The sequence below is a fragment of the Hipposideros armiger genome, unplaced genomic scaffold (assembly GCF_001890085.2).
Source record: "Hipposideros armiger isolate ML-2016 unplaced genomic scaffold, ASM189008v1 scaffold_138, whole genome shotgun sequence".
Taxonomy (NCBI): domain Eukaryota; kingdom Metazoa; phylum Chordata; class Mammalia; order Chiroptera; family Hipposideridae; genus Hipposideros; species Hipposideros armiger.
Genome location: NW_017731488.1, coordinates 107,734 through 121,814, shown reverse-complemented (window position 1 = coordinate 121,814; position 14,081 = coordinate 107,734). Strand labels below are relative to the sequence as shown.

At 50.4% G+C, this 14,081-nt stretch overlaps 1 protein-coding gene across 1 annotated transcript; it reads left to right on the top strand.

Annotated features, from left to right (window-relative positions):
- The first annotated feature begins 7,870 nt into the window (after positions 1-7,870).
- ID3 (inhibitor of DNA binding 3) lies at positions 7,871-9,468 on the top strand. The gene is made up of 3 exons (XM_019650124.1): positions 7,871-8,259; positions 8,370-8,452; positions 8,992-9,468. Exons 1-2 carry the CDS (start codon positions 7,960-7,962, stop codon positions 8,427-8,429), a joined length of 360 nt encoding a protein of 119 aa, XP_019505669.1. The 5' UTR covers positions 7,871-7,959; the 3' UTR covers positions 8,430-8,452; positions 8,992-9,468.
- Positions 9,469-14,081: the final 4,613 nt, after the last annotated feature.

Genomic DNA, 14,081 nt, shown 5'->3' with positions numbered 1-14,081 from the left:
GTCGAGTAAGGGATGTTTAAACAAACTGCCCACATCCCAGGTTCCCTATTCCCAGCCCTCAGAGACTGTGCTAAGTCCAGCTGCATCCCTATGAGCCAACCGAGAACCATAGCCAGAGGCACAGAGAAGGAGCCACCAAGAAATAGAGACACGAAGAGGCACAAAGTGTGTTCAAGACAAAGAGAGAAGATAAAGGATGGCTGTTTAGATCAAGATAAAGACGCTGAGTGAGACACCAAGAGAATAGAAATGAGAAAAAGAGAAGGAGAAAGAGGTGGAGGAGCAAAGGGGACTTGCGAAAAGGAATATTAGAATCCGGAAAATGGGGAAAAAAACAGAGAAATTAAAATTTGAGAAAACGGACAGAGGAGAGACAGAAAAAGCAGGGGCGCCAAGGCGGGAGAGAAACGGAGACCGAGAGCGCGAGGAGACGCTCGGCGAGCTGGGGTGCAAGCGGCGCCAGGACCACGGAGGCCGTGGGGGTCCCGAGGGCGGACCCCTCCTCCCGGCGCCTCGCCCTGCCGCGGCGGTCCCAAGCAGCCACATTCCTCCGGGTTTCCCACACACTCGCCATCAAAGAGTCCCCAAAGCCCCAGCTTTTCCCGCGCCCCTCCCCCGCCAGGGCTGGAGAAGCTATTTTTCACCCCCTCCTGGCCTTTAATCTGTTGTGGGGAAAGAAAGCGGCTTTTGTTGGGCGAGGGGCTGCGCGGGGGGCGTGGAGGGGGCGACCGCGATTGTGTGTCCCGCAGCTGCGCGCCTGAGGCCGCTGGGGGTGGGGCCTCCAGGGCGCGGGGCGCGGGCGGGGAGGGTCGGGTAGGGCCGGAGAGGGGGCATGCAGGGCGCGGGGTGTGGGTGGGGAGGGTCGCGGTGGGTGAGGGAGTGGAGGAAAAGGCCACCCGGGCGCACAAGCCCATTGTCTTCTTGGCCATTCTGCACCTGGCCCGGAGATAGGGGGAAGATGGACACATAGGGAAACGGGCGCCGAGGGAGAGGCTGCACAACCAGAGAAGGTTATATACTCAGGCAGGGAGGCAGGGGGCCACAGCACTCAGGGAGACACACCACACGTTTAAATAGGCCGAAACACTCAAGGAGAGACAGCCTCTCACCAGAAGCCTAGACACACAACCCTCAAGGGGAGTCCCACATCCCAAACAAGCCAACAACACACACTCAGAGAAGAACCCACTTACTCTGAGACGCACACATACATAGGCCATACCAGTCTGTTGAACAAAATAGATTTCAAATACGAATTTCCTTCTTCCATCCCCAATGTCTCCTTAAGACAGTCCCCCATTCTCCAGCATTTGCTTCCTTTCTCCCTTCAGTTGGTAGCATGGCTCATGTTTCAATGTACAAACTCTGGACTTAGGCAGTCCTGCTCTGCCTCCCAACAGCTGTGTGACCTTGGGCAAGTCACCCCACCTCTCTGAGCTTCAATCAGTATGAGGATTGAAGAAGATAATACATGTAAGATGCCTGGCTCATTGTTGGCACTCAGCAAAAGTTACCCTTTATAAGCCTGCTGATACTTGGGCCCTGTAATGATGACACTCAGGGACAGCTCTGACCGGCAGGAGGCTCTCTCTGAGCTGCAGTGGCTGCTTCTGCTTTCTGGCACCTGGTATCTCCAGCTCATTGCAGAGCTCTGGCCTGGTTAGGGGTGGAGAAGCCCTTTCCTCTCTGGCAGGGTCAGCTCTGTCCCCAGGCTGGAACCCTCCCCTTCCTACCTCTCCTCACCGCTTTTGAACTGCTGCTGGGACCTAGGCCAACCCAAGAATATCTAGGCAGGGTAAACACTGCTTTTCAAGGCCTTTTTTTCCCACCATCTTTTCTTGCCTTGAACTCCAATATCTTTCTAAAGGGTTTCCTGAACCCCATTAGTGGGAGCCCACATCCCACTGTCAGCATCTGTCTGCGGCCAAGACTATTATGCCTGAGAGTCACAGAATCACAGAGTCATCCAGCACAACTTGCATTTGCACTTTAAATCGCCCTGTAAGTAGTCTCCCCAAAGTGATTCCTGGGGTGGAACTTACTTTAGTACATCTTTACTAAGTGCCCACCCTGTTCCAGGCACTGTGAGGGATACTGAGACCAGGGGGACAAATAGGACTTGACTACAAAGCAGGTGAGCTCTACGCCCCATATGGTGGTTGGGAGTGTTCAGTGAAACCATGAATGAAAGCGCTTTGGAGGTAGCGAAACCACTGCAATATATTCTTTTCCTTTTATTTGTTAAGTCAGAATGAAACTCCCGCATAATCTACTGATGCTTTCCAGAGTCTAGAAGTTCCAAACTGTTTCCTTAACAGAGAAATGAGGTTGTCCCTGTCTGTCATCACTAGCCTAGAAGTGCTAGGGTGAGGGAACCAGTCCTTGTGTACCTGGACACTGTGTGCAATTTGAATGTCTATCTCCATCCTTGTATGCAATGTTTGAGCCACCCATCTGGGTTCAAATGTTGATTGTTGGAGTTTTTTGCCTATCAGCCTTGTGGACTTTGAGCTTCAATATCTTAGTCACAATAATACCTACCCCAAAAGACTCTAGAGAAGATTATACAAGATAGAATGTATAAAGCACCAGCACAGGATACGTTCTCAGAAAATAAACTCCCTTCCTAATTCCCTGTGGTCTACCCCCACCCCCACCCCAGATGTCAAGCCAGCCCCTGGACATCTCATGGTCACTGCCTACCTGCTGAAGTAAGGGGTTAACTTCCATGCTCTCTGAGTCTCTTCACTTAGAAAACCATGTTTTACCTTAATGTCCCCAATACCTTAGTGTCTGTCTTCCTACCAAATACATTCTCCCCTGCCCCTTGCTTTCCTATATCCAACAGAATAAAACCCTCTCGGGTCCAAGCCACCTTCGCAGGAGGTCCCTTGAAGGAGTGGAACAAAAATCTTAGGCACCTGAGGACACGCTCTTTGAGACAGGCAGACCTGGTTGCAAATCTTGGATCTGCCACTTACTAGCTATGTGACTGTGGGAAAGCATTTTAACCTCTTGGCATCTCAGACTCCTTGTCCATAAAATGGCTCAATGAGTTAAAATGTGCAAAAAAGCAAACAGGACTTGGCAAACAGTTAAGATTTCCTGAAGAATGATGATGATGATGATGATGATGAAGATGATACCAAGTACTTCTGAACTGTAGAGTAGCTCATCTTGGAGGCCCCTGAAATCCTTACCCATACAGGAACTCATGCCTTAGCTCCAGATGCTCCCCATACTCCCCTTCTCAGTATTGCCCAGATTCCTGAAAACACTCTCAGCAGGAACCATTCAACTCACCTGGCACCACCTATCCCACTCACTAGGGTCCACTTTACATCGTAACACATGAAAATCACTACAGTAATTTGTTCCCACAGCACTTTCCATCCCTTGTCTCCTTTGACCCTCCCAGCCATGAAATAAGTGAACATTATTTTCCTCCCCATTTTACAGGGAAGATAACTGAGGCAGAGTGGGGCTAGGCAGTGTGCACAAGGATTAGAGCCTGGCTTTGCTTCTGAATTCCCTGTGCTTTTCTTGTATTATACAGTCTCAAACAATACGTACTTTAAGGTCTAGCCTTGCCAGGGGAGAAGGGATATGTTTTGTGTATACAGCTGCTAAGTCTTCAGCACACCTTTATAGGCAACTTGTGAGCAAACAGGTACAAATTAGGAAATGCAGTGTCTGGAGATGTTCTGAGACCAGAGCAGACCACCCTAATGCTAATGAGAGTTGGGAGGCAGAGTGGACAGAGAGCCGAATGAAGGGGAGGTCTGCACGCATCAGCAGCTGACATCCCAAGTAATTTTGGGCAAGTTTCTGAAGTTTCCTTGATCCCCACTTTCAACATAAATGTCAAAAAAATAGGTAGACAGATAGACAGAGTTCAGTTTAGGCAAAAAGACATCTGCAATTCTCATCATCATTACTTTGGCTTTGAAATCCACAGCTCAGAGACCCCCCACCAGTTTTTAAAAATTTAAAGACAAAACAGTATAACTTAATGGTTCTGCCAACTCTTGAAAAAAATCAGAGAGCACTACACTGAATTTTTTTCTTTTCTCTCTCTCTCTCTCTTAATTTTGGCAAAGGAAGATTCAGTTCCTGGAAACGCTTACAAAATAATTCCAGACACTGGGAGGAGATAGTTAAAAAAAGGAAGACGACGAGGAGGAGGAACTATATACATATATAGATAAGGAAGTCCATGGAAAGAAAAAGAATAAAAGAAAGAAAAGTAAGAGAGGGGAAAAAAAGACTAAAAAAAAGAGAAAAAGGCCCCAATTCAAGGAACGTTATCAAGTTCTCAGCATCTGCAATTCACAAGCCGCTCGCGGGTCCTGGTGGCGCAGACTCCGCCCCTTTCTCGGGTGTCGGGCGCTCATTGGTGGGGGCGGCCGTCGCCGGCCGGTGACTGCCTGAGGAAAGGTTGCCTGGGACACGCATCCCTGTGTGAACGCATGACGTCCCACCCTGGCGCCAGGCTGTCTGGGGCTGAGTCTTAGATCAACACAGCTGTGGGACCGGGACCCACAGCTGGGCAAAGGAGCGGATTCCTCAACAAAAAATAGGATTGTGAGAAAAGTTCTGAAACAAAAACAGCGCAGACAAAAGCCTTAATGACATCCTTTCATAAAAATAAAAAATGCAAGAGGGGGGAAAAAGCTGGTAAAAGGAGCAGAACTGGGAACAGAAAGTTCAGAGGCATTTGGAATAAGAGGCTGAGGCCCCGCCACCACTACACAAGTTGTAGAAGGCCTGAGCTAGCCCTCCAGTCCGCTGATGGGAAAAAAAGTATTTGGGGTTCAAAATTCATTCAGGGTTCCAACCTTAGCCTGCTTCTTTCAGAATTAGAATGTTAGATTGGAGAGGATGCTTTAGAGGTCATTTGCTTTCCCAGCCCCAATTTTACAGAAAATGAGGCCCAGGAAGGAAGGAAATTCGTGCAGGGCCACGTTACAAGTTACTGGCATGGCCAGGACACAACTCAGCTTGCTAATTCCAGGGCATCCCTCTCTTGCCTTCGGTCACAGCCCAAAAGCATTTCAATCTGAAAGCATCTTGGGAAATTATACATATGAGGGTGCTTTGTAAATTGCTATACAAGCCTGAGGCATCAGTGGTAATAAAAGAAGAGGGAAAAGGAGCGAGCCTGCGAGGACCTGTGGACTACACACATACCACACACTGACCCATGCTGAGCCCCCAGGCACCCAGGAGACTCACAGATCCGATGGAGAGAGCTTGTCAAGTGCCTAGCAAAGAAGAGACACTCAGTAATTATTTGTTGAAGGAATGAGGTTGGTCTAATTAAGTCCATTTTATAAATTGGAAAATTGAGGCACAGAGAGGTGACCTACCCAAAGTTCATGTCATTAGTAAAAGACAATGGGGGGCTGGCCGAGTGGTGCGTTGGTTAGGAGTTGGCTTGGGGTGCCAGCTCTCAGCAGTATGGCCCCAGTTCAGATCCCACGAGGGCCAGTGACGCTGCACCCTCTACAGCTAAGACGGTGAATAACAGCTCCACCTGGAGCTAGGCTGCCATGAGTCACTGGCGACGGCATAGGCTGCAGTGGGGGTGGCCGACAGTGGGCATGAGCTTTCGTGAGCTGCTGTGAGCCTCCATGAGCAGCCGTCCAATGGCCCACAAGTGACTGCCTCATCTGGGAAGAGCACAATGATAATACCAACATGGGCCAGTGAAGCGACATCCTCTGCAACTAGACTGAAGAACAAAAGGACAGCAACTTGTCTGTTCCCCTTCCCCGATTCCCCAACACTGTTCCCCTCCCCCAATTCCTCAATAAAATCATTTAAAAAAAAAAGACAATGGGGATTTGAACATAAATCTGCCTGGCCCTGAAAGCTGTGATTTTTCCAGAACCTCCTGGACTTTACCATTTTGCACAACCATGGAAATCTGCATGATAGAAACAGAAAGGGCTTTCTATTTTGTCATTTAAGAGTCTCCATAGCCACCGTTTTCCCTTCCCATGACTAAATAGCTGGCTCTTCACTTGATATCTGTAGTATATATAGACTGACTTATCCACTCACAGGTTATTTTCCTCTTTTTTCTTATACTAAAGAGGCTGTCCTTGAAAACATTCATATCTTTCGAAGATCTTTCTTGGGACACAGAGCCCTGCAGTATGATGGCAAAGAACAAGACTTCAGATCTGGCTCTATCATTACTTGTGGTGTGACATTGGACATGTTTTATAGCCACTCTTTGTGCCCTTTACCATCCCACACCTGCCTGTCTAAATTTCATAAATGCTTAGACTTCTAGAGTTGGAAAGGAATTCAAATAATCACTTAGCACCATATCCCCATTTTATTCACAAGGCAAATAAGGCCAGGGTAGCTGGGCTTGTTCAAGATCACATGACAAATTATTGGCAAGGTTGCGGATGTTGAACCTAGAGCTCCTGATTTCCAGGTTTATGTCCTTTTTACTATGACTATTTTGAGCTCCTATTGTCCTGTTAATCAGTGCCACATACTATAGAACTCTTAATTGTTTCCTGTGTTAATCTTGTCTCCCCAAATTGCGAGATTCTTGAGAGCAGGAGCCACTGCTTTATGTGAAGTAACTCCATAAATATTTACCAACTGACTGATTAAGCATTGGGGGAATCCCACTTGGTCTGTTTCAAGATGGCAACCAGCATTTTAAGGCTGCAAATTCCCAAAAGTCCTGGAAAATGATAAAAAGACAAGCAAAGCATACTGAATGCTATGTCCTATTGCAACGCAAGGCTTGTCTGTCCTCTGGTCCCTTTTCTGGGTTCTCAGATAGAGCTGGAGCTATTTCAGCAAGGCTAAGAATAATCAAGTCCAGGTGCCTTCCCTTCCATAGCCGAAAGGGACAGACAATAGAGCACTGAAATTACCAAACTATTGTTTTCTGCATAGAGGTGTGTGGAGAGGGGGGGGGGGGGGGGGGGGGGGGAAGGAGGAAGCAAGAATTAAGAGATTTGCTGACTCCATAGGGGGCTCCTAAAAAGGTTATATAGAAATCATCCCCTTCTGTCACCCCTCCCCCCACATTCAAAACTCGGTCCAAAATTCTAATCAAACTCACTTCCAAAACATAACTGGGCATATATTTGGCTTCTTATGGAGCGCATGGGGCCAGAGGGTGGGAGCTCTTTTCCTTCCCTATGCAAAAAGCACCGATTCAGGCAGCTTTCTTTTTTTTCTTTTCCCCTGTTGCTCAAATAAATAGTGTTTTTTGCTCAAACCCCCTTCCCCTCCTCCTTCTGCAATCTCAGCGCCTAGCCCAAATCTGTTTTCTTCATTGTAACCTCAGCTTCACCGCAATTAATTTTTTTCCCCTCTGGTCACAAGATAATTCCTGACGCCAGTGAGTCTGGAGGTCAGACGAACAGCAAATTGGGGAACAAGGCGGCACTAATTCCTTACAAGTTTCCCTTGAAAAATCTTTTGCTTTAAAAAAAAAAAAAAAAAGGCTTCTTTGCTGTTCAGGGATTTATGACCTCGGAGGAGCTGTGGGTTCGAACTAGTGTTGGGCTGTGGGTAGACTAGCAGGGGGGCAGGGAAGCTCAAAGATCTGGGGCGCTGCCAGGAAAAGGCAAATTCTTAAAGTTAATGGTTTTAAGTGATTTTTAAAATCCTTGCTGGCAAAGAGTCCCGCCTCTCCCCAATAACTAGTATCAACGCTTCCTCATTCTTTGAATCCACGACTACGCGGTATTCGGCGTCAGCCCAGCCGGCGAAAGCCTGTTTGCAATTTAACCGGGTTATGAACGCCCAGGGTTGGCGGAGGCGGGGCTGAGGCGGAATATTTTGCATAAAGGGGCGTGCTTTCAAGGCTGGTTCTATAAGTACAGGCCGCGATTAGCGTGCGTGCATTGCTAGCTGTTCTAGGGCTTCTCGTGCGTTTTTCTCATTTCGGGACATCTAACCTCAACCTCATTCCTCAGCATGAAGGCGCTAAGCCCCGTGCGTGGCTGCTACGAGGCAGTGTGCTGCCTGTCGGAACGCAGCCTGGCCATCGCGCGAGGCCGCAGCAAGGGCACGGCAGCGGAGGAGCCGCTGAGCCTGCTGGACGATATGAACCACTGCTACTCGCGTCTGCGGGAATTAGTACCCGGAGTCCCGCGAGGCACTCAGCTTAGCCAGGTGGAAATCCTGCAGCGCGTCATAGACTACATCCTCGACCTGCAGGTGGTCCTGGCCGAGCCCACCCCTGGACCCCCAGACGGCCCGCATCTTTCCATCCAGGTACGCGTGGGCGTGCGCAGGAGCCGGGGCGGAGCTGAGCTCCGGGGCTGGGATGCTGCTGGAACCCTTCAACTCCCAAGTGCCATGCGTAACTCTTGTCCTTCTTTCAGACAGCCGAACTCTCTCCGGAACTTGTGATCTCCAACGACAAAAGGAGTTTCTGCCACTGATCTGGCTGTCCTGGAGCTTATAGGTGAGTATCCCCACCTTCTCGGGGGGTGGGGGTGGGAGCGGGGGTGCGGTGATGCTTAAACAGTAAATCTTGGAGTTGGTAGGCCTTTTAAGGAAGGGATTACCACTCCCTTTGTTCAGGGAAACCACGGCCAGAGAGGGGCAAGTAACTTGCCGGTGGGCATATCAGATGAATGACAGAACCAATTCTCATCCAATGTGCGTTTGAACCTTAAACACACGTTGCCCCTGCCCTCCCCCAGTGGCCAAAGACCCGGGAAAATAAGCTCAGGTCCGACTAAATAAAATAGCCGTTTTGTTTGTAGTTTGGAACGGTAAAGGGAGCTGCGTCTTCCTCAGCCCCCTCCCAACTAGTGTCTATTCCAAGCTCCGCCTGTGGTCCTTTGGCGCCAACTGGGTGGGGGCAGCGTGGGGCGCGGAGTTATCAGCTGGAGGTAGAGACCAAGTTTCCTCCCTGGCGCCGGCCAGTCTGCGGACGGCCTCCTCGGCGCGCTCGGCGGAAATTGACGGCTCCCTGGTCTTCTTTCCTCCCCCGCCCAGAACGCAGGTGCTGGCACCCGTTCGCCTGGGACCCCGGGACCTTCTACAGCCAGAAGCCCGAGGGCATGGATGGGCCCCAACCTCTCCCTGCCCACTTGACTTCCTCAAATCCCTGCCTCGAGGCTGGACCTGGCGCCCCGGAGCGAAGGACTGTGAACTTGGGTGGCCTAAAGAGCCAGAGCTAGCTCTGGGCACCAGCTGGGCAACGTCACCCAGCCCCACCCGATCCCCAAGTTTTAAAGACTGCCTTTCAGAGTGTGGGGGGGAGTGGCTGCTCTCCAAACTCGGCCAAGGCAGCGGTAGAGCTGGTCTTCTGGTCTCGGAAAAAAGGCTCTGTTGCCCTGATTATGAACTCTATAATAGAGTATATAGCTTTTGTACCTTTTTGCAGGAAGGTGACTTTCTGTAACCATGCGATGTATGTTATTAAACTTTTTATAAAAGTTAACATTTTGCATAATAAACAGTTTTTAAACACTTGTGTATGTAATTTGATTCCTTAAGTGCTACCACTCACACGGCTGAATTTAGGGAAAAGACATGTCCTTGGAGCTTGGGAAAAGTGCACTTACTCCCGTAAAAAGGAGGTGGGAAAATGCCCAGCTAAGACTGGAATGGAGAGGGGAGTGGAAAGGGCTCATGATGGGAGCCCTACATCCACTGAAGGTTGTTGGGTGCTGTGCAGAGAATAGCCTGGCCCTGTCCCCTCATTTTACAGATGAGGGAAGACTAGAGGGGAAGTGACGGGCACTAGCTCACCCAGCAAGTTGGGAGCTCAGAAACCAGGTCTAAGTCCCATCTGCTAGATTAGCAGATGGCTGTCTTCTTCAACCGTTAATTATTCATGATGTCTTTCTAGCAGGGGATGTGGAAAAGGAGCCTCACCTGGTGCCCAGACGGGTGGTGGTTCATAAGCCCATTTCAGAGATGAATAAACAGATCACTGGGTCTGGTTTCATTTCCCTCCTCACATTCTCTGGTTTGTCTTACTCTTGGGCTTCCAAAATTGGAGAACAGAAGGGTCTCTGCCCTCAAATCCCCAGCCACTCTGATCAGAAGGATTTTCGGGCTCGTTGGGTAATACTGGATACCAATTTATCCTCTACCATCAATCAAGTAGTTGAAGGTTTATACTGGACTGGGAATTTGAGGAAGAACCTCATCTATTCTGGTATTTCCTACTGGGAGCCTACTCTGTAAGCATTTTTATCCCCTATTTCAGAAATGGAGAAACTGAGGCTCTGGATAATGGGTCTGAGCCAGTTTCTCACAGCCCCTTGAGACCAGAATTTTAATCCTAAGTGACCAACGTTGTAATGAACAGGAGCAGGGCCTGAGACTGGCTATTCCATGGCACCAGGCCCTCAACTCATACCACTTTGCCCCCACCTGGCAGCTCCCCAGGTGGGCTCCACAGGCTCCTGGCCTCACCAGGTTCCTGTTTATGATATGATCTCATCTGTGTGTTGGTCCCTGGCATGAGTTACTTCAATATTTCATAACAAACAGCTCACGTCATCACCTTTCACACCTTAACCCTGGTGAGCTTTCAGGGGTGAACAGGGGCATGTGGTGGGGAGGCAACTTGTCTCTGCCAACCTTCCTCCCAGCTGACCAGTGGTTGTTAACCTGTTTCATGGTTTTTCTCTGATGATCTGATGGAAGGTACGAATACTCCCTTCAGAAAATACACACACACATACACCTTTGCCGAGGAATAGCAGACCTCCAATCCCGCAGGAAGCCCTCGTGTGAGGAACTCTCACTTCAAATCAAGTAAGTACAAGACCCAGGCTGGGTCTACCTTGGATCATTAGTTAGGTGGGCTGTGCTGGCTCTGGAGACAGCCACACAAGGCTGCAAATCATTGTTCTGTCACATCCTAGCTGTATAACTGAGCCTCAGTTTTCACATCTGTATAAAACTGATCTTAAGGGTACAGTTCTAGAGGCACCTGGCCCCACATTACACCATTAATGGCAGTACAACCAGACACTGAACTCAACTTTGTGTACCTTTTCTGCCACAGCATGCTGCTTCCTGCTTGCTCAGAAGTTGTGGAGCTGTGGAAGGCTAGAAAGAGCAAGCCCCTTCACCTCTGCAAGGATCTCTCCTCCCTTGCCTAGCAGCTGGTGGTTCTTCTACTGCTGCCTCCCTGGACAGAGATAATGGTGGGAAAGTTCTTTGAAATGTATCACACACCTACAAGGTATTATTAAGCTAATTCCAAGGAAATTGCCTGTTAGGTCTGCTGAGGCTGGGCTATTCAGGTGGGTGAGACAAAAGCTGAAACCAGCACACCAATTCATTAGTCATTAGAGAGTGAAAGCAATTTGGCCTTTGGTCAGAAAACTGAGAGAATAGTGTCTCCTGTCATCATCATTTATTGAGTGCCTACCAAGTGTCAGGGTCTATTTTATCTTCGTTTTTTCTCATTCTCACCACACCCTAGCAAAGTATCATTCCCATTTTACAGAGAAAACATCCAGAGAGTCTGAATAACTTCATCTGGTCACTGGCAAAGAAGTGGCACAGCAAGGACTGATAAACCCAACTTCAAAACCCATGTTCTCACCTCTACTCTGGGCCAGCTCTTTTCCCTTGCAAAATTCCCCTGTCCCTGGCACATATCTGGTCCCCAGCGGGTGCTCGCTGAACGAACGACCTAAGGCCACCCGAGGTCTCCTTTCCATTTGTAAAAGGATGATGGTCCTTCCCTTGAAAGTTTTTGGTTCAGATTAAAGATAACACACCTAAAGCATCTACCAGGATCCCTGAAATACAAGATTCACTATTAACCGCGTGCCTTAACGTTCATTGTAACATTAGCTTTGAAATACGGCCATTTGAAAGGGATTTTTACTTTGGGGGGGGGGGGCGGGAGGCTTAGAACAGGCGAAGTAACATGCCCGTGGCCACACAGCTCCTGAGTAACGAAGCAGGGATTCGAATCTACACCTGTGACACAGGAGATGGTAGTGCCCTTTCGAGAAGGCCAGTTATAGCTCTCCCTAGCTATGGATGCGCGGGACAACCTTCAATGATCTGTCTTCCCGGTCTCATTACCTCTCATCGCCACCACTCTTCTCCTTTCCCCAGGATACACCCTAAAAGCCTCCTCTCGCTCGCTCTCTCAGAGATGCTTCTTATGATAACCCTCTGCCCGCTCCTGGCCCAGCAAGAAGAAAGCCACTCCCCATCCGCGGCCGGTTGGCGTCCGGGCAGGGGCGGAGCCTCGGCCCACGTGGCCTGGAGCCCAGTAGGGCGGAGCCGGCTCCGCCCCTCGTCCCGCCCCCGGCCCGGCGACCCGCGCTCCCCCCGCGGGCCCTGGGGGCTGCTCGCAGGTGTTCGCTGGCGCCCGGATGTCTGAGCTCTGGCTCCGCTCTGGCTCCGGCTCCCTCCGCAGCCTGCGGGCGGGGCTCCCAGCCCATCCGGAGCCTCGCGGCACCCCCGCCACTCTGCCAGCAGCGTGGCCTCCCGGTTCCCAGCCTCTCGGCCCGGGGGGCCCCCCACCCAGCGGAGTCGCTGACCCAACTGCTCTCCCGCTGCCCCCAGCTGCGCTCGGGCCGCTGCAGCTTCGGCGCTCCCCCACCCGGCTTCCTGCCTCGGCAGCTTTGCCCCGGCTGGGCGGCCGCCCTGGATCGCACCCCGTTCCTTCCTTCCTTCATTCTTTCAGGCAACTCGCATTCCTCGAGCGCCTGGGACGTGCCCTGCACAAGGCCTCTCCGACCTGAGTGTGGCCCCAGGCCCACCGGGGGTCCTCCGTAAAGCCTCTGCCCTCTGCACCAGTCTTCCTCCCCAACCCGCTTCAGTCTCTCAACTCTGATGTCCTATTTCACTCACAGAGTTTAGCATTTGTTTTCTGATTATTTTTCCTGTTAAGGCTGTCAGTGTCAAGGTCAGGGGGTCACTTTGTGACCAACATCAGGGGTCAGTTTGAAAGAGTGAGGGGTCAGAGTGTGGCCAGAATTGGGGTTCATCCAGGGTGTGGCTGGGTTTGGGGATAAGTTTGGGTAGAAGGCCACAGCAGTCAGTCTGTGGCCTGGGTGTGAGGGTCAGTCTGAGTAGTATCAGTGGCCAACGTTAATGAGTCAGTCTTTGGGTAGGGTCAGTGGACAGTTGGGATGAGGGTAGTGGGTCACCCTAAGACCAGGATTTGGGGATTGCCTTAGTCAAGCCAGATAAGGTGCTGGGGGTCCTGTAGCTCTCTGAAATCAGATTCACATCCCTCCATGTCTGGGGGCTGCCCATAGCCGCCTCTTTCACCACCCAAGTGGCAGAGCTGACCTGCCATCTGGGGAAACTTCTCAACACCATCATGCTCCTACTTTGTGCCAGAAGCTGGAGGCAGAAGCCCTAATTGGGCCAGACTGTGGTCAAAGGGAGCCCAGACTGGCAGTAACAATGCCCACAGTAGGGAGGCCTTAGGCTTAGGGGACCTAATCCTGGAGCCACCCATGTTTAATAGGTAAATTGATACTCTTCCCTGTACCTTGTGTCATTTGGTCATAAATCCAAAGCCTATCAGGGATGGAAGGGCCCTTAGAGGTCACAAGTGTGGCCCAGAGAAGGGAAAGAGCCTGCCCAGGGACACAGCAAATTAGTAGTCAAGAAAGGACTCAAATCCAAGCCTCCTAGCTTCCTATCTAAGGCTCTTATTGTGATACTCTGCCTACCCTGAGCAGGGATTATTAGTCCCATTTTAGAGATGGGGCAGCTGAAGCCTCACCTACAACTCTCACAGAAGGACTGCAAGGGGCTGGTGGACTGCACAGTCCCTCACCCTTAGGATCTGGAAATGTGAAGTCAGAGGATGGTAATTCCCTAAAGCATTGTCTCCTTGTCATTGCCACCCAGCCCCCTTCCTATCGCCCTCATTAGGAGCAAATGAAACAAGGGTGGCCAAGAATGAGTTGGGAGCCAGGGAGAGGGAGAAAACACTTTTCAAGAACTGCTGGGGAAAAGCTTAGCTGGGTTCTTATGGAAACATATGGAACTCATTACCCTAAGTGGAGGTGGTCGCTGGCCAGCTGGCAGTTCGTTGGTTTGGGGCTAAAAGTGTGTGCTGTGTGGCAATGAGGGTACCCAAG